At 41.1% G+C, this 24,646-nt stretch overlaps 1 protein-coding gene across 1 annotated transcript in view; it reads right to left on the reverse strand.

The window, feature by feature from the left end:
• The window catches only part of ATP9A (ATPase phospholipid transporting 9A (putative)), a 65,885-nt gene that overhangs the window by 21,203 nt on the left and 20,036 nt on the right, over window positions 1-24,646 (reverse strand). Inside the window, exons 5-15 of the mRNA XM_049816737.1 lie at window positions 22,057-22,115; window positions 21,112-21,163; window positions 20,440-20,534; window positions 19,086-19,166; window positions 17,603-17,678; window positions 14,353-14,429; window positions 13,594-13,754; window positions 12,681-12,823; window positions 11,771-11,883; window positions 8,769-8,981; window positions 3,143-3,304 (exon numbers count right to left, since the gene is read on the reverse strand). Of these exons, the coding sequence (XP_049672694.1) occupies window positions 3,143-3,304; window positions 8,769-8,981; window positions 11,771-11,883; window positions 12,681-12,823; window positions 13,594-13,754; window positions 14,353-14,429; window positions 17,603-17,678; window positions 19,086-19,166; window positions 20,440-20,534; window positions 21,112-21,163; window positions 22,057-22,115 (1,232 nt within the window). The remainder of the gene's footprint in view (window positions 1-3,142; window positions 3,305-8,768; window positions 8,982-11,770; window positions 11,884-12,680; window positions 12,824-13,593; window positions 13,755-14,352; window positions 14,430-17,602; window positions 17,679-19,085; window positions 19,167-20,439; window positions 20,535-21,111; window positions 21,164-22,056; window positions 22,116-24,646) is intronic.

A 24,646-nucleotide genomic window follows, 5' to 3' on the forward strand; every position in this document is an offset into this window, starting at 1 on the left:
ATGGATATGCACTATACTTCTTGCAGCTATCCCATGCAGCATGAGACATTCATGGGAACACTGAAGACTGTGTACATTCAACAGCATTCAGACGGATCTCTAGATTCACAGATTTAACACACTGATTACTTTGTACAAGCTCAGCCTATCAGCCCGCTTCAACTAACATTCCTGCCCTTGGGCATGTTTTAATATTCCAAAGCCTGGAACAACTTGAAATAGAAATTTGTCCCCCATACACGGTACTGTGATGTGTGATCCAGAACTTAAAAGCAGTTCCTTGAACAACAGGAGAAGACCTTCTAGCAGCCTGCTGGTACCTAAAGGGAGCCTACAAGAAAGCCAGAGCGCGACTTCTTACAAGGGCATGTAGTAATAGGACAAGGGGTAATGGCTTTAAACTGAAAGAGGGTAGATTTAGATTAGATATAAGGAAGAAATTCTTCACTATGAGGGTGGTGAGACACTGGAACAGGTTGCCTGGAGAAGTTGTGGATGCCCCATCCCTGGAAGTGTTCAAGGCCAGGCTGGATGGGGCTTTGAGCAACCTGGTCCAGTGGAAGGTGTCCCTGCCCATAGCAGGGGGGTCGGAACTAGATGATCTTTAAGGTCCCTTCCAACCCAAATCATTCTATAACTCTATGACACTCAGGTAGGATAACACAAATACAGCCATTTGCATAAGCTTTAATCATTTTCAATCTGCTTTAAACACAGTTTTTCCTTCATGGGTTTGCAAAAATAATTATCTGCACATATTACAGTTCCATCTTTATCACCAAATCTCTTGGTAACAGGAATACTGAAGTTGTCTGTAATATTTGTTGTTGAATACAACCACTGCATCACTCCATTTTACATCATCCCTTCATGGTGCTGTTTCTGACATGGGCTGTGCTCTTCCACGGGTCCAGAAAAGTTGAGATTTGTAAAGCTACCAAATATCAACCAACAAAACAGACCAAATTAATCTTCTATCGATGACGCCCACATGTGCAATACTGATCCCAACTGCTTCTAACTAAAAACAAAGGCTACTCCTCCTACTGTTGTGACTTAAAATACATGAAGCAGAAGATAGTTTTACACCCAAAAAAAAAAAACAAAAAAAAAAACACCTACCAATCTTACTTATTTTCCCCACCCTAAATAACAAAGCTGCAGATCCCATGAAATGATACAACAAATCATATCTTGCCCTGGATTATAGGTTTCATATTCATGTTTTAGATTCCGAGTACCAATTATCTGTCTGTACTCTCAGTAAAAAATAACAAGGATGTTTTAATTCTCTCCAAAAGAAATATTCTGACTGTTTCACCTTGTTTGCTTTGCAGACAAATGGAAGTGCCTTACCATAGCTGGGTTTGTTTATCTTACTAACATTGATTCTCTAGCACTATCTTGAAAACTAATGATGATAATGTTGACAATTGATCTCAAATGTTTTTAACACCCACAATTTCTTCTTCTTTCTTTTTAAGGTAATTTTTTTCTGAGAGTCTGATATTCTATTTGTATATAAAGCCACAAAGTTATGCGTACAATTTCAGCTGGGCATGTATTTAACTTGTGCAGTGCCTGCTGCTGCTGCTAAAGGTACTTGCATAAATGCACCCTTTTACCTTAACTCAGCTATTTTCAAATCCTGCTCATGACATAGTGTTCTCAGCATGGCTCCAGGTGCTGTTAAACAGCTCAAAAACAAACAAACAAACAAACAAACCCTCCACACTTCCCTGCAGCTATGAGTGCTTCCTCCTGTGGTGCTGTATTTCCATGGGGTCCAAGAGGACTTTCGATGCCTGGCAGAGATCTGGGAAGCACTTCCACAAAATCACTAACAATATCCTTAAGTTATTTGTGGTGGCATTGGTCCAGGATTGCCTCCCTCCTTCCTGCTTGCTGCCATCTCCATCACCCCCTGTTGTAGCACCACAACTGCTTTGGAGATGCAGCGTAAGCTGGACCCATGAACCTACTTGGGTTCCTGGTCCTGGCTGACCCTGATGGGAGGAAAGCACTTGTGACCTGGGTCGACTCACAGCCCCAGTCCACTGTATAGCCGCCCCCGAGCTCTGCCAGCATGACTGGCATGGACACAACAGGAAGGGCAAGAACTTCTAGACAGATGAAAAGACAAACCCAGGGATACAGAGCAAGGCTTCAAAGTCAGCTCAAGCTTCCCTGAGATGCTGCTGGTGCCTGCTCCCCTGGAGAGAACAGTCCTGCCCCTACCAAGCTCCTCTTCCTCCTCGCTGTGTCAGCCACTGTGGGAGGGGACACAGAATTTGGGTCCCAGGGACAGGGTAACCGTGACTATTTCTTTTGGTGGCAGTGCTGGCTTCAAGATTTCCTGAAACAACAGCCTTACCTGAGAGATAACATAGCATCTCTGCTGATTATCAAAGCTGCTGAGCCTCGGTTCAGTAGACACAACCAAAACACTCAGATTTTAGCTCTCATATGTCCCACCAGTCCCACCTATGTCTCCTTCCACCTTGCACACTTGTAGCAAAACCCCTCTCCCAACGTTTTGCAGAGTCCTCAGGGCCCTTGGTTTCACAGTCAGAGGGAAACGCGCTCCCTCTTCCTTCCCAGCACCATCCTGGAGGCCCCACTGCATCGCCGCGGAGTTACTTCCACAGTTGGTGGCAGTTCTGGCTAATGGCCTGGCTGGACACCCGTTCCCAACCTGACATTGCCCCTGATGATGTATGCACAAAACTACATGGGGAGCTGCACGGCAGAAACCCACCCCAGAGTACATGACAAATTAAAAACATGAGTGGGAAGAAGCGGCTGGAAGAAGCTGGAACTGTGGAGGACAGATGCACCCCAAGTGCTTGAAGCTTGGGCTCCTTCATTATTTTGAGCAAGGGACCAAAGGTCAAACTAAAGGTGTCCCAGGGCCCTACAGCACTTACCGCCAAATATGGCGAAGGAAAAGGACCTATCGCTAAACAAACCCAGCAATGAGATGCTATTAGCTCAAAACAGAGAACCAGCTTACAGCCTGAGGTAGAAGAGGCTGCAAAACTCAGCCAGGAAGAAGAGCACAGCTGAAAGCAATTGTTTTATGTTTCATATCGCGTTAGCAGGAGATTCACAAAGAGGTGACAGCTTACAGGAGGCTACTTACGCGAACGATTATCCCCATGCGCTTGCTCTCGTAAGTGAAAGGGAAAATCTGGAGGATGGTGAAGTTCAGGATGTGGCCACCCGGTGTCCTCAGCTGCACAGAGGACTGGTCTCTGCCGACCAGCGTTAAGCCCACGCTCTCGGTCCACTGTACCAGGGCCACCTGAGAGGAGAAGGGCACGGTGAGGGCAGCCAGCCCATGCCATACCTCCCCTGAGGGGCACCTGAAGGGAAGGCATAGCTGGTGGGGGCTGCAAAGAAGTTCATTAGTCATTAACGGTGCTCCAGAATGGATCTCTTCGTATATGCAGATGCTCCAATATGGCTCTTTCAGGTGGGCTTTTCCTGAGGTTAGAAGCTTACTGAGAGTATTTTTGGGGTTTGGGCAGCCCAGCTCCTGTCTGATTCAGCCGCCAGGCTGTCCTAGACTCTCAGCAGGAGGTGGTCAGCTCCCCGCTTTTGACTGCCACAGCCTGAAGGACAACCCTTCAGCAACGGCGGGCACAGGTACCCTCCACCCAGGCCTGGGGTGCCCAAACCTCTGCCTGGGCACATCAGGTAAATCTCTTTATAAACGCTTATTTTTTTGAATGTGCTATTTCCCAGTTTCCTGTTTATGAAATCAAGAATTCAAAATGATGTATTCACCCTGGATTTACAATATCAAAGCCAAAAACACTAATGCAGAGCACATTAAAAATTCATCTTAAAAAAACAACCAAACAAAATGAGCTCTGTGTTATACTCTATCTGTTTGGTAGTAACAGTTCAACAACTTTCAGCCTCTGTACCGATCAGCAAGACAGCTGAAGACTGGCTCACAGACACTTCTTAGCAGAAAACCCCTTCTCCTCAAACATTAAAAAAAAACCCCAAACAAAAAAACCCCCAAAACCCCCAGATTTTTCAAGGCACACACCAGATCTCATTTAATTGAGCTTACGTGGCCATCATTTTGATTGCAGCTTCTAGTATTTAAGGACCTACAACACTGAATTCTTTACAAGCTTTTACTAGATTACAACCAGAGTCATGACAGAAGACTAAAGCCTTTATTTTGCTTCCCTGACAATCCCCTCAGAATCCCCACCTCAGCCGACATATCCATCTAAGATTGAGCCTGCTGAGATACAGGGGTTTAACTCTAGAAGCTGTCTTGGCAGTAACGGATGGAAGCAGCAGCTGACATGAGCCCATATATCACTGGCCTCCAGAAAGGATCAAGGGATACTTTCTCCAAACAGACACGAAATACTGGAAGAATTTTAGTGACATTTTCAAAGGCATGAGAGTGCCGGGCACATGGTTGCTGCTGACTTGAAGGTTAATTATCCCCTGTGCCTTTCAGGTTCTGCCTTTACTGCCTTAAGTGACCACAAATACCTTAGACAAAAATGGAATTTGTTTTGGGAAATCACATACACAAGATACAGATAAAAATGGAACCTATAAATACTTGCATTGAGTCAAGATTTTACTAGATGAATTGATATAATTGTGTCTAATTGGAGAATCTTTTGTGAACTCAGCTCCCTTTCATCCACAATTAGGCTTGAAAGACAAAATAAACTTTTCCTTTCACAAAGTAGTCTTAAATCACCAGATAAAAAAAATTAGTCAAGTTGGCTTTACCTTGAAAGACCTTTAAATCGATTTGAATCAATATTTGGTTTAATATTAGCAAGTTTTTGCGGGCTTATTCACAAAGATTACAACAAATCAAAGGCTCTTTCAAGCTTATCTTTTTCAAAAGTTTCTTCAAGCCATCCTTGGTGCATTAAAGTGTGCAGTTAGATAATCCTCCTAAAAGTCTCCCAGAGCAGAGATGGAGCTTGGGTTTCTAATAACTCTGGGGTTAATAAATAATTATCGAGATTTTTTCACAGCACGATGTTACGTGATGCTCAGTGTGCGCAGCGCTGGCTGTTGATTTGCCCACGTTGGTAAACTGCAAATGTCTGGAGATACAAATCTCTGCTCCCAGCTCAGCCCATTAAAGCATCTCCTTTGCTACTTCCTTTCACAGACACCTCCTCCCTCATTCTCTGCCAGCATCTCTTTTAAATCCTATGTCAAGAAGCATTTAAACCTCCTGAAAGAAAGCCTTGCGCAGAGGAACAAATGGATGAGCAGCATGTCAGAAGTGCTACGTCATGCACATGACATGCTTCAAACTAACTGCATTGCGTTGTGCAACGACAGTCATTTTGGATGGTCCCGAGACCACAAAAAGGTACGTCAATGGAAGGGGAAGAATAATAAAAGAAATCCCCCTTTTCCATGCTGCTCCTGAGCAGGCGTGGGTCCCGTTGGCCTTTAATGGCCCTCCAGGTGAACTGCATTCAACACTGGAGGGAAGTGGGGCTGACCCCTTTGAACATGCCACTTCCCAGCCACTATAGTACTTAATGAATAATTACTGAGAGGGAAAGCGATGTAATTTTGAAGTGTTCCTATCAGATGTACTAAAAGCATTGGAATTACCGTACCCATTGAACAGGCAACACAATGGGCCCAGCCTCTGGGGTGCCCCCGCACTGGTGGACAACACCGATGGCAACAAAAGCGCTGATGGCTCTTCTGGCATCATGGTCTGGGAACCCCGGGACGGGGAGCACATTCCCAGCTCAGTGCGAGACAGAAGAGGTTTACTCTGCGCTGTGCAAACAGATAACTAGAGGTGCTCTCAGTCACAATGAAAAGATGAGGAACTTTCAAGATGCAAAAATATGTTTACAGCTTAAACCGAGGAGATTTAAAAGCAGGCTTCAAATCCCTCAAACACCTTCAAGACAGCCCATGCTCACTGATGAGGGGAAATCAATACAGTCCCTGACCGCACTCCAGGAGTTTGCAGCTGTCCAGGCCAAGTCAGATACATATCTGAGCATTACAAAGCAGAGCAGCTACAGCAGCTCAGCACACTATCCCCCAAACTTTGCTTTTTCCGACAATTAAATTACCTAAGCCACCACTGAAGTGGATATCGACTAATAAATTTCATTCTAAAGAGACAAATTGATCCTTCTGTGCCATGAGTTGCTCTACAAACATCCCATTTAGGGTTGCCTAGGCAGACAGACAACAGGCAGAAACCAATTGATCGGTGCACCCTTTCATGTCCTGGCAGCTGCAGCGGGTTGTCAGGGTTAAAGACTGTTTGCCCAGGAATCCCAGGCACTCTTATCTCTGATCAGATTATATCTATTTCATTTCCCCTGTTAGTTACTGTATGGCTACAACTGACAACTGGCTTGCAGAGCCCCAAGGCTGTAACCGATATCTGAATAAAGATACTTCAAGACTTCTAAATGGCAGCGTGCACAGGAAACAAATTTAGGAAATCCTGCTTTCTGTTACAGGAAATGAATCCTATGCCAACTGGTAGAAATTACCCTTGCTGTTAAAGTAAAGAGAATACAAGTTTTTGTACTCATTTCATAAACTGACCTTCCCTGCCATGGCAATATTTTATTGATATAGGATTTCAAAGGCTGGCTTTAACAGGAGTCCAAAGCCATTCCCCTACAGGGAATGTTATTTAACAGCATCGCTCTCTTCTCAAGGACTCAACTTGTGCTGATCCTGCGTTTTGTACCATCTAGTATGACATACACAGAGCATGTCTAAACAATATTTGTATATCTAAGACCTACAGACAAGATTTCCTCAGCATAGCAAAGCATATCTGATTTCTGAACCTGCTGTAATTTTCTACATAAGACACCACAAGAAAGGAAAAATGAATTCAAACAATAATCTTGGAAGGATTAGTTATCATGCTATAGTAAAACAAACAAACAATGATCCCTTGGGTAGTTGAGACAAATTGCTGCATAAATATTTTAAAGACAGAACAGTATAAAGCGAAAAAGGAAAAGAAAAATCACTGACTTCACTATATACCACAGTATATATGTAAATAAACAGAGGATCTGTGCAAAAAAAAAAAAAAAAAAGCCAGTAAATGCTCTAGGAAAAACAAAAAACCCACACAAACAAAAAACCCCCCAACTTAAATGGAGATCACAAAAATTACCATCTGGAAATCATTCAGAACTCATTTCAATCCAAAGGCAGTTGCTTTCTGTAAACTGTCTTTACAGGGGAGAGGAACACATTAGAGGAGAAAAGCAGGTAAGCAAAACACCAGCCTAGATTATGTGGTGGGAGAGGACACACATGCACACTGCTCACCAGCTCCAAAGCCAGGGAGGAGTAAGTGCTTGCTGTCACTGTAGGCACATCAATGGAGGAGGGCGGGGGGAGGGGAAGGAAAGATGCAGCTTTTGTATAGTACAGACAAGAACACGTTATATGAAATGAATGAATTGCCAACTTTGGAAGAAAAACACTATAGGGAATATTTTGAATGTACATGAAATGTGGAAACTAACTCTGTGCCAGTCTTTCAGTAATACATGCAACAATCTCAAAATCTTCACATAGCTGGGCTTCTAACGAATAGATTTATTTCTGTGCAAACAATTTCACACCTCTAACAATGAAGAAAGCCAGCTTCTCTTCTGATGTCAAAGGTGAAAAGGTTATTATCAGAGGCAAATCTGTTTTATTTGGGGCAATAAATGGCAGAATGCTTTGAATGTAGTCAAATGGGTGATATGCTCTCATACCATCAGTAGGATTCATTTCAAACTTCAGCCTCTTTCAATGGCACAGAGCAAGTCTAATTGTACAAATTAATAGAAAACAAATTGTTTTACCTTGGTTGCTCTAAAGAAGATGTATCCAAGAAGCATAACCAATACATGAAACCATATTTTATTCCTCCCACCTTCATCACAGAAGGAAACACCCTAATTAGATTTCCCAGATTTTGCAGAGGGTGGCAAAGAGCACTTTAATTGTAAGTCCTGCATTGAACCTGATCTCTCAGGTGTTCAGTAAAAGTCCCCATCAAGTCTCTGGAGTGCTGTAAAGTTTCTCTCTACTGTACCACCCTATGTAGCCCTGGCTGGACTGGGTGCCTGCAGAGAACTGGCAGGGCACAGCTTTGCTCCGAGAGAAACTCTTGTGTACTTCACTCTGCAGAAATTAACTCAGGCTCTGGATCTGTCCCATCCACATGGGAAGGGGTGTGTCCTGGGTCAGAAGTGCTACCCAGCGTGATTTACAACTTTTCACTTGGTCTGGAAGTTCGAACACCTTGCAGATCAGGGACAAGCTGACCTGTGGGAGTGCTCTAACCCCCTCCCACAAGTTGTGTCCGTCCGTGTGTCGTTTCCCCCCACCCCCCACTAAGACAAGATTGCCTATAATTTACCAAACGTGGTCAAAGGGACTCATGGCGTTGAACTGCAAAATATACCCTGGACAAAAGTTGCAGAAACATAGAAACATGAGCAAAACTCTGTGATGCAGAGGCTGATAAAACAGACAGATACTAGTCACCATGTAGCTCTGCAGTTTCGGGCAGAGACGCAGGTTTGGCTGAAGTATGTCAGCTGAGAGGGTACTTATGGTCTATTCACGGGTTATCAGTGCAATAAATGCGTTAAAATATTATCTCCTTCACTAGACTGGAGTATTTTCACCAAATAATTCTTTTTTTTTCAGCAACAAGCAAGGCTGTAGCTTTATTTTTATACACCCAAATGGATACTGACCTCATCAGGACTGGAGGCCTGGTACACCCTGCAGGAGTCCTCATAGTGTCTCTCGGCTTCAGCCTGGTCTGTCACCCCGTTGGACTCGTACACTGGTGTCACGTTGTGGCACAGCGCAATTGCCTTCACCGCCTCATGTACTCGGCTGCTCATGGTTTTACGCACCTTCGTGGCTAAGGTAAGGCCCTTCACAGCAGGCGGGTCCTGAGATTGCTTATAAAAAATGAAAGCAGAATAAAGTCTTATTGCAGGAAAAAAAAATTAAAATTAAGTTTTTACTTCAAGTGAAGACCATATATGTAGCAGCTGTGCAGACTCTTGTGTTCCCAGGAATGAGACACACTCTTCATATACCTTAACTCAAACCACCATTGGGAACACACCCCAGCGTAATGCAACTTCTTTATCATTGTTACTGGTGGAGTAAAGTGCCCCAAAAGATTTACCTAAGTGTTTGGAACATTACTCTAAGAAAAAGACCCCATGTTGCAGATCCACCAAACACTGATTGGTGAAAGACCATGCTGCACAAAAGACCAGTGGCTTTGCAAATTTAGAGTCAATTTGGTTTCACATGCAAGAGAATATAATTGCCAAAACCAGAAAACAGATGACTTGTATGGACCTAGAAAATCTTAATTACATTCATTTAATTTTTAATACTATTTTTAGTATCAGAATGGGAGTCTTCAGATAATTGCACAATTACTAAATTATCCTGGTTGAAGAAGGGACACACAGTGATCTAGTTTCCTGCTCTGTTAACCTTTAGTGTCAAGAGGACAAAAGTTTCACTTCCAGGTCAAAGGCCACAACATGGTAAAAATAAGAGCAAAGAATAAGAACTACAGTTCAAAATGAATCATTGCCAACAAATGCTTCTCATTATAAGGAATCTCACTTGGTAATTGTAAACTGTTTATGAGACATATCCTTTACCAGTGTAATTCCATATGCTATTTTCCACACTCTAGTGATTAGGACATGTAAGATCTTTTAAGTTTAATATTGCTGCTCATCACCACTGTTGCAACAGGCTTTAACCAAATTAAACAACAGTAAACCCTCAGCTGAAGTGCATTTAGATTGACATAAAGCACTAGTCACATACTGGACTAGTCAGTCACCCAAACTTTCTTGGCACATATTGAATACTTTGGCAAATAATTAACCAGTAGTGAAGTTTTCTCTGAAGGTTGAGTACAAAATGAGGGCAAATAAATCTGAAGCCTGTTTTTTTTGTTGTTTGGGTTTTTGGTTTTTTTTGTTTTTTTAAAGTACAGTTCAGTCATTTAAGGGCCTCATCACCAAAAGAACCAGATGCTAAGAAGGCTGTGAAAGGAGAGGAGGAAAAGAGAGAGAGATGGCTAGAGGAGTTACAAGTTACCTGAGACACATGCCAGCAAAAAAGATAATTACTCAAAATACCAGGTATTTATCAACTATCATGTGCTTAGTTAAAAGCACATTGAAGCTTGACAGTCTGCCCAGGGAAGAGCTATGCCACCAAACGGACCACTGAGGCCAAGGAAACCTGCTGTGCATCTTTACCACCATGAACAAAATGCAAAAATAAAAACCCCATTTACAGTACATAGTGCCTTTTTCCAGGCAAGAATGCTGGCTTCATGTTTCACTTTGTGGGAGGTGTAGAAAGTGTACTTCAGTCTAAAATCTCTAGAGCAAAGCAAAAAACAATGTGACGTGAAAAATCCAGTTCACTGCATCGGGTGTACATGTGCAAGGAAAAGCATGGGCACTTTGAAAATTACTTCTGTGGCCTCTGTAGGAATGAAGTAATTCCACAACTATTGAGAAATGAATATGCTTGACATGACACACGAGTAGTAACCCATCACTAATGTGTCCAGATTGCATCTCTGGAATAACATTTTACAAAAGAAAAAAATCTAAACGTCAGTAAGTCACAAAAAAGTTATTTCTAGCTGCAGTGCTGCAGTTGAGAGAAGGGTTATTAACAGAAAGTGAAAAATCATGCTTCCATGATTACAAAATTAGTGACAATTCTTAAATCTTTTATAAGTACCACTCAGAGGGGTGGCTGGAACATCAGCCACTGACAGCTGATTGTTTTTTTCTAAAGGCAGTAATATTCTTAATTAAAACTTCATCACTTGTTTTACGAAGGAAGTGCATTTATCGATATGAAGTTTCAATTCATAAGCATCTTGTCCATTGTAACATGCTAAGGAACACAGTTTGCTGACCCAGACAAGTCACATGGCTTTACATGGTTATCACACAAAACTGAAATAAAAGTGTAAGAATAGAGATGAAGATTTTTTAGACGCTGGCTCATCGCATGATACTGAAAGAGGAATGCAAGGGAAAGACTTCCCAAAACAGGATTTTCCTGTTCTATACTTCACATGTTGACTTCACTGCCTTGTTTAGGTGTAGATAGTTCTCAAAGCAGTTGTCAGTTATACACCATGTAAGATAATTGGTGCATCAGTGAAAGAATCCCACCTTTACTATCTTCTTTTTTAACCATCAGGCCTAAAGCAGTGATGCTGGTATACTGTTCTCTGTTATGGCTTCCCGAGTACTGATGGTTCCTCTTCCTTTATTATTGCCCCAGTACACAGCAGCATTTCAAACAGCAACTTAATCCACTAAACATTACCCAGTGCCAATTCTTCAACAAAGCAAATGCTGTGGTTGCTGTAAGTGGTGAATATCTAGATAGAAGTATGCTATTTTACAGTCAGACCTCAGTAACGAGACCTCAGGCACGTACACTCACACTTGCAGATCTGCACATGAGCTGTGGCAGTTAAAGACTGGTGGATGTGAAACAATCTATGAATGTAATAAGCAATCATGGTAATATTTATCTATTAAGCACCCAATGACCTTCAGACTTTTCCAAAAAGTAACAGTTAATAAGCAGATCCCTGCCATGTTAATTCACCATTAGCCTAGTGACCTGGAAAACTGTTTTGTGAACAAAGGAGTTAAGTAATGCAATTTCATTCTACCTGCGTGTATATACTGAATATGTGGCTCTGCACTTCATCCATGGAGTCCAGGCCGTAAGCTACCGTTCCCAGGTGAAGTCGCTTGAAGACCATCTCGTTCTGTGTAAGAGTTCCTGTGACAGAAGCAGCACCAGACATGGAGTGGGAACCAACATGCCTATTCCCCAGCACATGTTCTCGTCCTTGCTGTACCCCACATTCAAGAGAAACTGGGCCAGAAGCTGAATCAGTCACTGTACCAGGCTCTCAGCACAGGCTGAGGCCAGCAAAAAAGACAGTATTAACAAACCTGAGGGCCAATTCTCCTGGGAAGTAGGTGTGCCCATCACTGTGCCAGTAAATAAGAATGAGATTCACCCCAAAATCAATGCCAGCAAGAGCTGAAAGCATAATTCCGGTCCTGTTGGAACCAAAGAACACTGGAAACAACTTCCGTGGGATATTCAATTTACATAACACTAAGCTTTTCATTACAGCTTCAGTCTTCTGAATTCAAGCTCAACTTAAAAACCATAAGGACAGCAGCAGACAGACTGATGGTACGTTTCTGCCTGCACATGTAAGCTATCTTCATCTGCCTTTGAAAACTAACTCTAAAGAGTTGCTTTTAATTTTATTTTTACCCTTGGCTTTTGGTTTAATAGCACACTTTAAGTGTTCTTTGAAGTAGCATAATATTCCTGTCCTACCCTACTTACAGGGCATTCAGAACAAAAAAAAAAAAAAAAAAAAAACCAAAGCAAAATTTTTTTTCAAAAACTGATTAAGTCATATTGTCAAGGTGACAGGAAATGCATATTTCTTCTAGTCCAAAGAAATCTTACATTATACTCTCTGGCTGGCCAAAACGGTAACAAAATCCAAACAACAACATACCATGACTCAAAACTGTTGTTTTCTACACAGATACCTGTTTTGTCTGTAAGCAAATAGGATATCCTCCCCAGCTGCTCAGGAATAGTGCTGGACCGAACCACAGTCCCGGGGATTTTGGAATCTCTGCGGATCACCCAGCTATAGACAATTTTCCCCATGTCCAGATTCACACGTAAACTATGCAGGAGGAAAGGGAAAAAGAAAAAGAAAATGTATCACCAGTTAAACTTTGGAAAAAATCATTGTGAACTGCCAAAGTGCAATGAAAGGACTTGTCTTCCGTGCTGAATTTGAGCTGTCAAAGAGGGTGTTTTGGGAGCAGTATGTTCAAAGTCAGTGGTTGGGTGGCAAATGGGGAGAAGGACTGTGCATTGCTGCAGTGGTACTGTAATTCAAAGATAGATGATAAAATTATGTTGAGAAGAACAGATATAATTTGAGGGGAAGATGGACACAGGGGAAGTAAGGACAGCATGATTGATATGCAGACAGCAGGTTAAAAATGGAACTGAAATGAATCCCAGACCTCCACCGAAAGTAACAATCTACTCATTATTATAGTACAATTAAATATTAAAGTTGCAGTCCCCTCTAAAAGGCAATTGGGTCCTACTACACTACATGCTATATAAATAACCCTCCTTTTCCATTTTTTGCTCTGGTCTTATCAAAGTAAGCAGGTAGCCCAAACACTGAGAGAAGGAGCCTTAAATGACTAATCCACAGCCTGAGTTAGAGTCAATGTACGTGTGAATACATTGAACAAATTCAGCAGAAAAGACAAAACAATTCTTATGTTTGAAACAGTAATTTGATTTCTATTTCTAGATTTGCTTAGTTGTCAAATGAGGAATAGATAAGAGTTTACATGCTTTTTCATAGTAGAAACGTGGAGGAGCACACAAAGCAAGCAGTATTTTGCTGGGAAGAATAAGCAATCACCTTACCTAATGGGAATTATGTTTGAGAATAGAAGAAGAAATCTTATGATCTGAAGATACCAACGGCCTGCAAAGTGCTGAAGGGCCACCATGACAAGCGAGACCACCACGAGAGCCCCAAATAGGATCTTGGTAAGACAGTTCACTTCCAAATCAAAAAGACCAATCTAAAGAATAAAAGGGAGACATTTCAAGCACACAAATGAAGATGTTAGCTCAATGTAATATTCACAAAGGGAATGAACTGCTGTATCCAAAGAGCCATTCCCCACTAGACAACTTCTCTTTTAAAACATTACAAACATATTTAAATTTACAAGCAAAACTGTTGCCAGCTTATTAAATAAGACTTCCATCCTTTGGAAGCTAGGCAATGCATGAAGGGGTGTGAGAAGACTCATGCTGCCAAAAACTGTAGAAAATATAAATATCTCTGCACCTTGTCTTAGCTTTGCTATAATAGAAGAACACAGCAAAATAAGCTTTCCTATTCTAGCTGGGACTATCTCATTATAACCATATAAAACAATGGTTTTACCAAACTTAAAAAAGTGAGAAGGCACATGTGTAATACAATAAAAAAAAATAAGGAGAAATAGGTTCTGCTAGGGTGACTATCTTAAATAGTAGGCTGGAAGATATGAAACATTATTCCTATGAGGTTGTCCCTATAGTGTGTACATACAGCATTTGGAGGGATTTTCTTAAAAAAATTATAAATTTCTGTCTCTTTTCATTTATTATAAGACTGTTTCCTCACCATACCTTACTTCTTGGGTTTGAAGTATTCATCACACTGCGCAGTTCCCTTCCAGTGTAGAGGACAACTCCCACAACAGTACCTAAACAAAACAGAGCATGCATCAGCCAAAGAAAAACCACCTCCATTTGTTTTCTCTATAAAAATACTTGTTGGATCCAAAGGCTTGACAGTTGAAAAGGATTTTTAGCAGGTTAATTTCAGAAGCAATAGCAACCAGAAATTAAAAAATCTAGTACCTGAAATATACAACCAACGAAAAGATAGACTTTGAACAAAAGAGACATCCTACAAAAAGTCAGTAAGCCTTCAACCATGCCGCCCATATGGTTGGACTTGATGCAGCATCAGACTGCATCAACTAAAGTGCATGGAAACAGAAGTCAACTGCTTTACTCTCTTGACTCTCCCTGACCCCCTTTTGATGTCAGTTGTCTCTCCCCACTACAAATAAAAGTTGCTAAGGATGAAGGATTTCTTGGTTTTCCTCCCACCACTTTGAATCCCACTTAGGTGTGGGTAAGTTTGCCTTACACCAGATAGTGGTCCTTCATTGTGTGTCAAAATTGAATCAGTGCTCTGGGCTACAGTTCCTCTTTATTGGTGAAGGTTGGCACAACTGGAGTAAAACCAATGCATTTCAACAGCTTTCAAAGACAGAATTACCTTATTTTAAAATCTACAATTTACTTTAAGTATTTGCCTAATTGCTGTTCCCACCAAAAGGCGAATCATAGCAACTCCTACCTTACTGTAACAGATGGAGCTGCTGGGAGCCTATCAGTGTATTTTAATGCTATGTCCCACAGTTGCTAAAGAGCTGAGAGGAACGAAGTTCTCCCTTTTCTCCTCACAGAAACACAATACAGTTTAGCACCATAAATTACTGGTTTTCTACAGATTTCTTAAAAACTTTGCAAAAAGCCATGAAGAAAAAGCTATCTACCACCAAGAGTTTAAAAGCTGCTATTGCAAAAGTCTAATTTTTTACTAGAAAATTTTAGGGGTCTGTAAAAATGGAGAACAACAACACCGAAAAAACCACACTGCTGCAAATACATTGCAGAGTATAAAATGGCTATTCCCCTGCACCCATTAATGATCAAAGTTTTAACAAGCTGCAAGCGAATTATTTTTAAATAAGAGTGATTCAAAAGAGGTGGTTTCTAAAAATATGCTGGGAAACATTCCTTTAAAAAAAAAAACAACAAACAAAAAAACAAACAACAAAAACCAACAACAAATCACTGGAGCCAGATGGCAGGTGGTAGTAAGATCATCACAATTCAAATCAGCAGATGGCACAGCTACTCCAAATCAACTGCAAACAGTCAGAGTCAGACCCATTCCCACTACAGCAGATGGAGAAAGCCACATAGCTCTGCTTCGTCTTACAAGCAAAGGCTGCCCCAGTGAGATGGCATCACCACAACTTGACAACTTTCACTCACAGAGGAAGAAAAATAACATCCCCATTTTCTCCTAACAGAAATAACCTACAACATGCTATTTATTATTGCCATAGGAGAAACAAAACTAAGTATTATATTGATCAAGTCAGTCAAAATGAGAGGGAAAACCTGTCAGGGCTAGCAAACAGCTTGAAGGCACACTGGTGTGTATAAAAAGAGTGTTTCTAGGGTTTTTTTATGGCCATTCAAAACAAGACTCCGTTGCATAAACAGTTTGAAATTATGAAAATACTTGCAAATCTTATTCCTATTAACTGAACTCACAGAGATGTCTATCTACAAATAACTTATTCAGAAGGGAGGATTAGATTCAAACAGTATGTTCATTTGGGCAGAGAGGAGGTCGTTGCATGCCCTTCTCTCCTTCCTTCCAGACACCAAGACCACCCAGGACTTCTAAACAGCACAGAATTAGTGACCAGATGGAGCAGAGTATGCGCTGTGCCCTTCTTTGGGGAAAAATGTCTGCACCCACATGTATACTACAAACAGCTGAATGTACAGCAAAAGAATAGTTTTTACCCTCAGCAGGCACTGGCTGTGAGCGTGCTCAGGGTAGGAGAGTATTTCCCTCCGATTTCAGTAGGGCTATTCACTCTAACATCCTCCTCATCCCTGGCCCCATGTAAGGCTCAGCCACGGCACTATGAGACCTGCACCAGTTCAAGAGCTGGTACAAATTAAAGCTTTGATACAAGACGCAAGAAAGGCCCCCCAGGAAAGGGTGCTGCAGGGAGAGTAGCCATACAGGACAGAATCACAAGAAAAACAGCTTTCCATTTCTCCACCTATTTTGTGCAAAAGCAGGATGAGCTGAGATTCATGCATTAAGCAGCCTGATGGGTATTTGAAGCTGCCAGGCTGACTACACGTGTCTCCACTCAGAGGGGAGCAAGGTAGGTTACCTAATGCATGGCAATTACTAATCTATGAACATTATTTACTTGATTAAATTGTATTTGGACAACTAGGGTTTTTACAATCCCTTGGTCACAGCACTGTGACAACACTGTAATACATTTCAAAGAAGAGTTAGAGCAGGATTAGATAGAAGCATACAATAATAAAATTTATTCACTGTTTTCTGCTTTTAAAAGAGCACATCAAAATCTTTTCAGTGCTTCAGAAAAAGTCTTTTGAAGTTCTTGTTCCTTCCCATTATTATTAATTCCATGTACACCTAGGTACTGCACTGTGAAGTCTCTCCATTCAACAACTTTAATTCCAGAACAGAATTTCACTCTCCTCCAGCTACCACCCTGCAAACCTTGCAAGCACACTGGACAGGAGAGGAACATGGCTTTTACTTTGACAAGCCTCTGCAAGAGGGCATTGATTAATCTCAGGCCTTGGGAGCTTATTGTATATATAAACCAAAATCTGTCAAGGAATTTATTTTTTTCTTTTTGAAAGCATAGAAGACGAACTCAATGGAAGCACTTACCTGGAAATCTTTCATCTTAGCTTCTGTTACCAGAATCTATTTGACACTATTTCTGTTACAGATTAGGATGTCAATGCAGAGAGCAATTAAGTGCTATTCGGGTCCTAGATGCTAAAGAAGTGCCCAAAGGCCACTCCAATTCTTTCTCATCTAGGAATGTCCAAGAGGCAATTAGATGTGAGCTCAGCTCCCCAGAGGTGTTAGGACAAGTGGGAAACTTCATTTCAACAGCTAATTTCTCCAACTGACAGAGATTATTATTCCATTACAAAAAGACCTTTAAAAATTGTTAACATATTCGCTTTTAAAAAAAAAAATAATGTACATCCTCCATCTTACCTGATGCAATCACTGTGCTGGCCCATAGGGTGTTTTCTATACTTAAACTTTCATTCACTGGAGGGTCACTGTCCTCCTACAATAGGATAAAAACCAAACAAACTTGTCAGTAGTGTAAAAGGCCAGTGGATGAGAGTTACACAGAGGTGTCTGGAGAGGGACATGGGGAGTGTTTGTAGAGGGCTTCTTGATAAGATGGAGGATTTTCATAAACCCAGGTATATCTCTGTTTGGGTTAAAAACATGAGCACTTTGTTTCAGTGGAGTAGAAGGGTTCAGAGCCGGGGGGTGTGTGGAAATCTATTAAGATACCTCTGCCTGCTAAAGTCCCCCAGGTATCATAAATGAGAAAAGGACTTGTCAGCAGCTTTCCAGGGACTACAAGAAAATATTCCTTCACTTGGCTCACGTGGATTAATAGCATTTCTCCTGCTACTGTAAGATCTCACTGAGAACCTGTTTGGACTGCTCAATGGTGCCTAGAAAGTTGTCTGATACGCACCAGAGAACAGTTAAAAGAAAGCGCAATTCTTCTTAGGCACCAAAGATTAATTCTACACAATTGTACCTTTGCATGAGAAAGTGAATTAATGTCTGTGCAGATTTTATACAAGAACTGCCTCCCCAAGCCACTCAAACTTCTCTGCTGTGCCAGCACTATTAGACCAGATTAAACCATGCCACATAAAGATAAAAGGGCAAAACCTAAAATTTTGAGCTAAAGTACCAGCAGACAACTTCTAATAAGCTGTAACTGTCTCCTATTTGTTACAAAACCATTTGTCCTCTGAAAGGTCCCCAAAGGTGTTAGATGAATCTCTGAAAATGTTCATAATTCCACTGAGAGGAAAAAAACTCAACCTTTTGCCCCAAGTAGGCAATGCATCTTCCCAACAAGTCAAAAGATATATATTTTTCTAATGGTGATATTTCACAGTGGCTCTTGAGCTGCTTGCTGCCCTCTGAAATAGGGGGCAGATATAACTGAGTTCATATAGGTTGTATGCAATTGAAGGCAAAAAACCACCTGACTCAGAATTAAGACTGCTATTGCCTGATCTAGCTAAGATCCCCTGTCTTTTCACAATTAAAGGATTTTAATCCTACAGTCTATGGTGGTCCAGATTTCCTTCTGAACAGCCACCATGAATACATAACTACCAATCTCTGTCCGAATGTTCAGATCTAGTACCTTCAGAGTAAGGTCCATAATCCTCAACAGCCTATGACATTGTCTCCAACTCAAAACTTCAATAACCATAATTTTGTTTCAGATTTATTTCACAGATTTTAGGGGGGGGCGGGGGGGGGAGAGAGAAGAGAAGGGGGGAAAAAAAAAAAAAAAAAAAGAAAGAAGAGACAAGGAATGGCAAGACAGACTTCACTATTTCTCCTGAAAAACTCTGGCAACCTGGGAGCATTCAGCAGGTTTGCATAGCAAACACTACCTATACGATTTCAAATATATGTCAGCAAGACTCACCCTTCTGAAGGTCCCCACAAAGTTATGTATATCAATATTGGGTTCTTCTGCATATACATAGGATCGGATTTGCAGTAGGTCCTATAAAACAGACATGTTTTGGCAGACAGTTAGACAACCACATTTTAATAATGTACAAATGTTTCTACCAAAATACTCTGAGGAAGAGTTACTTATGAAGTTATGATAATTACTAAATTATGTTACTTAGTGGAGCCCAACTGTCTAAGAGAAAATACAATTGGTGTACCAGCTTCACTGCAGACTATTTCTTGAGTTGATACCTGAGAGACTCCCGGGAGTTACATAGATGTCAGTGCCCCATAAAAGAAATTTCAGCCTGAATAATCAAGACAGCCTAAGACACTTATTACTTCATAGCAAAGAAGGTTTGGAGTAGTCTTCCAAGGCAATCAAGGAACACCCTATCACTCAATATTTAGTTCAAGATGCCAGTGTCACTAGGAACAGTTCTCTGCTGACAAGAAGATAGGCCAATTCTGCACAGCGTTTTCACTGCTGACTCCTACACATGCACGAACTATTCACCCCCTGGAGATAATGCCTTGCTTCAAAGCCTTTGTATAAAATAAACTTCTTGCACTTGTTACAGATAGAACATCAATAAAGCAGGTACTCTGATTCCCCTTTCTTTCACTTGTTTTCTTTTTTTAAAAAATAAAAACAAACAAAACAACACACGAGCTACTTAGCTAGAGTTTTTGGGAAACAGCATGTTTGATGCAGGTTATATGCTTATTTCGGATCATACAGTGGAGCTTCCATGGTGACACTTCTCCTTTCATAAAGGCAAGCAATGAAAACGTAATGGCGTCTGAAGCCATTTCATGAAAATGCATTAATTGTGCCTCTGAACTTACTGGAGTGCAAGGAGTGAAAGGGAGCATCTGAGAAGTACTACCACCAAAGGTACCTATCCTGCAACAAGACCTATCCTGCAGTAAGTTACTGCAATGGTCTCTGGAGAAGAAAAAGAAAATAGGAGCATCCTACCATTAGCCACCTTCTGCTGCAAGGCCATTCTCTAGCTGTCAACCCCAGTGCCTATCTGCACAGCTTTGTGGTAACAGCCATGTGGCACACAGAGACACCTAGCTTCACCTTACCTGAAATCTTGCCTTGGAGCTCAGGAAGAGCCAAAGCTAATCTGTAGCCAAAGCTACAAAGCTTTTTTGCCAAAGCCAATCTGTAGCATGCACTGAGCCCTATGCAGAACAATGCTGCATTAACCTGTTTCTCAAAACAGCCCATTAACTGAAGCACCTGAACATTTTTCAGGTAAAACAGATACGCGTGTTTAACAAGTACAGTATTTTGTACAAAGGCAGCTTACAGAAGCAGTTGGCAGCCTCTGAGTACAGGTAACGGGCAGCCGCAATTTCCAGTCTGTCTCACCATCCAGCTGGTCAGTGCGAAGGAAGCAAGACCCTGTGGATTTTCAACACCAGTCAGTGCTCTTTCCAGATCTGTCTTAGATACATCTATAACTCATGAAATGGCTTCGTATCTAGGACACCCTTCTTTCTTTGGAAACAGTATCTGACTTCAACTAACTTTTGTTAATAACGCAAGAATGATATTCTTGCGTCACACATTCATTTCCTTCCACTAGTCTAGAATACAGTCAGACCCCGTGCTGTACCTTTAGGACATTTTAAATGTTCCCATTAGTCTTTATGTTTTCTAATCCTTCTGACCAAACATTTCCTTATCCCACACTTAACAAAACAAACCTGAATGGCAAGTAAAATTATTTACATCTAAAACACAAACTGTTATGCAACCAGATTCATTTACCCTGGGTTCAACCACCTACGTTCTTTGATTAGCAAACAAAAACAGAGTGCAACGTCCTGAGAAGTGGCAGTCCGTAAAAGTATTTGAATTCTCTGTCTCTCTAAAATTTTACTATTATCTATTTCTTTCACATTTCTAAAAGATAATTTTCTCTAAACAACCAGTGAAAGGTTAATGGCTATTTTGACAATTGGTTCCAGATGTTTACCATTCTTCTCCGACGTCCTCAGGAAGATCATGTCAGCAGGGACCCGCTGGTTCTGTTAGGAGAAGAAAGGCCATTATTGTGCATACAGCCCTGCACGCGTGTGCAGCCGCCCTCCACAGCCCTACCGTGACAAGCAAAGGGGATATGGAGGAGAAAGAGAATTTCTTTGTCAAACTGAAGCTTGGTATTCATTTTGCTTTGAATCCTAAACTCACTTCCCTGCAGAATTCCAAGAGCAGAATAATAACTGGTGCCAGCTCCCACTGACCCAACCCACCAACAGCTAGGTTTACAAAAGGGCTAGTGAGTAATTCTAGCAGTGTGAAGAAATCTTAAACTAATGCTGGTTTCCTTTCAAAAAGTCTCATACTAGAAGAAAGCATGTATCTGGAATCTACAGTTACCATTTTTCTCTTTTTTGTACTGAGTATTTTCATACTAATGGTTTTAGAGGTCATAGCTACTTGCACAGAGAGTGTGTGGGCAAAATAAAAAAAATCAGTGGATTAAAAAACCCACAAATAAACTTGTATAAAGGGGCAAATATACCTGTACATATCAGTGCCTACAAATGGATCACTGTGTCTCCCAATACTTGTGTTGTTTACACGCAAAGCAACATTTAGATGTTGCATTTGTATCAGGTATTTAACCTGTGTCCAACAGTCAGAGATAGGACCAGGGAGGCTTTTTATCTTGCTATAGTGTAAGTGGAAAAATTAGGTTACACATGCATATCTACAGATTTATTCTCACTTGTAAAGATGATGATGCTATTTTGGTGGGGCGGGGGAACCCTGAAAAGTGATTAAATATTGTAACTAGTGTTCTAACACCTGACATTCTAAGCCTATCATAAAACAAATATGACTTCAAAGTACCTCATTTTCTACGGTCTTGCAAAAAAAAGTACTTTACACAGAAAAGCTACGCATAAAGGCTAACCTTTTCAACAATGATGAGGTCGCCTACTTGTATATTAGAGCTCTTCACCTTCACAGTCCCTGCAAAGGAAAGATATCGGTGCATTAGAGCAGCAGCAGGACAGGGTTTGTGGGTGCTGTGTGATGTTCCTTACCTCCCTTCCTTCCACTTCACTATTCTTGAGAAAATGGGTAACGTTTCTATCAGAAGAATTAGGCAACGCTGCCCTGTAAAGGCTTAACAAGCCCACTGCTGCCACTGGGTAAAGCAGTGGGTCTCAATCTGTGAAAAGGGCTGAAAGCCTCTTGCCTAACAGCTCCAGACCTCAGCCCTGGACGCAAAATGCCCTGGTCACTCTCTAGTGACAACTCTGAAACAAGCCCTTAAACTTTTTTTGTACTGCTTAACCCAGGAATTTGAAAATACTTTCAGTGTCAGGCAGACAACAGAGCAAGAACAGGAAAATTACACTAGGGAACCATCAACTCCTGACTCCTCTTCCTTAGGTGGTTGAAAATCTAAAGCTCGACTCTCAATCCAAGCCCTGAAAGCCGTTAAGTACAATGGGCCCATCTTAAAAACCAGGCTCATTTCCTCCCCTGCCGTAGCTCTTGTATCTGGCTCAGCTGTACCACCTCTCCTTTGCCTCTGGACAGACACAGCCTGAACAAGCCCTGCAGAGTATGGGTCCTACAGAAAATGCATAAATATTTATTTCTTTGCAGCTGTCAAACATTTCCCAGTTGCTTTAAAACAGGGGATTAATTTAACAATTGGGTAGTAATTTCAAATCATTAGCCAGCTCTAGATTTGGCTTCTCAGACTAACTAGTGATTTATAATCAGTTAATTTGAACCCTGCCTCTATGTGTCTGTCTGTTATATTTCAACAAAAGCCTCTTTAATCTGCTGTGATTTGAGTGGAAGTGGGGGAGGCACGTGGAGCTCACCCCAGCATGGACAACACTCCTACTGTACCTCAAAATTCATGGGCTCACTGGCCAGATAGCAGCTCAGGGGGAAAGGAGAAGGGGGAAGGGAGGGGGAATAGAAATTAGCACAAAGCACAAAGGTCACTAGGATTTTACTACTGGCAGTCCCTTCATTAGCATCCTTCTCAGGATATGCTTCAGTGTTTCTGCTCCAAATTAACAATGAAAGCCATTCTGGGCTCCCGGCAGCCTGCTGCTTTGGTGACACACTGTGTGCTTAACAACATGCTTCATCACTGCTGCTAATAAATGCAGACTTCCTTACATGCTGTAATTATTCCTACAAATTATAAGCAGTCATGGCCCATTTCACAAATATCTCATAGGTCTTTTGTGGATCCTGGGTTTTGCCTTGCAAGATTTTTAGTTTAAAAAAAAAAAAAGTAAACAAAATGAATGCTGGGCTAAAGACATCTCTGCTGGGGCAGGAAGCATACTGGGGATTAAGAGTCCATTACGCAGAGGCTTGAAAAGAAAAGCCGCACTCCAAGAGGATCCAAAAAAGCATCCCTGGCAGTCTTCTGTATGGGCTATACAAAGTTAGGTACTATGACACTAAAAGGGTCTGACAGATAACATCTCTTCCTCCCCTTTTAATACGGTTATTCACAAAACAACAAAAAGTGCTTTTGAATATTCTCCCGTGCAAAGGAGGAAAAAAAACCCAGTGTGCTCTCCCCACACAGGCATAGCAATTCTGAAACCACTGTGCAAAAAAGCTCTTGGAACGAGACGTGGGTTTGTTTCACCATATTTTATGTATTTCTCTTAAAGATCACAAGGATTTATTTGGTGACTGTGAGTTTAAGAAGCACTATCTGCAGGTTTCAGGCATGGAAACTTATTTTTGTAGTGCTTTCCTTAATGATGTAAATTCATGCTGGAAAAGAAAAATTAACACCTGGACAACACTATAATGTGATGATTTCCTATCATTATGCACATACAATGCTTTTTGGATCATTATTCTGAAAACAATATCATCTGCTTTAAAAGTTTTCCAGTATGAGAGAAATCAAAGCAGCTGGAGCAGATTTGTATTGTTCAATAACCCTCCCAAGCTCAGCTGTTTTAAGGTAAAAGAAAGAGAGGACCTTTCTACCAATATACATTTTTATAACTACTGTATAAGTGAGATGCCCTTTTTAGGTAGCAAAGCTAATTCTACTTTTCCAACCATACTCCTGGCCTTTCATGGATGACATCTCTGCAGTATGTACCACATGTCCTGCTAAGAAGGCGCAGGACCAGATGTTTCCTTTGACTCAGGACTCCCATAAAGCAACTTACTTGAATTAGTTTTATTTTGATCTTGGGAATTCTGTAATTCCTTTTTCTTTCTGTGGGGAAACTACCTCCTAAACATTAGATGTTTTCTCATGCATGTTTAAGAAACTAGCTAATAACACAACTGCTTCATTTCCCAGTATTGCTCTGCTATTAAAGTATTTTTGTAATAATAAATTACTGCTTTTATAAATGCATCTAAAAGTGCTTCCTCTAAATACACACACGTTTATTTAGCATTCACAATACTTCCAGTTTATATTTTCTGAAGTTAATCAGAATACAAGTCAGTGATTAACACAATTTAAAAAAGCAACTAGTGTTGATCTCTTA

Source organism: Accipiter gentilis, chromosome 14, assembly GCF_929443795.1.
Source record: "Accipiter gentilis chromosome 14, bAccGen1.1, whole genome shotgun sequence".
NCBI lineage: Eukaryota > Metazoa > Chordata > Aves > Accipitriformes > Accipitridae > Astur > Astur gentilis.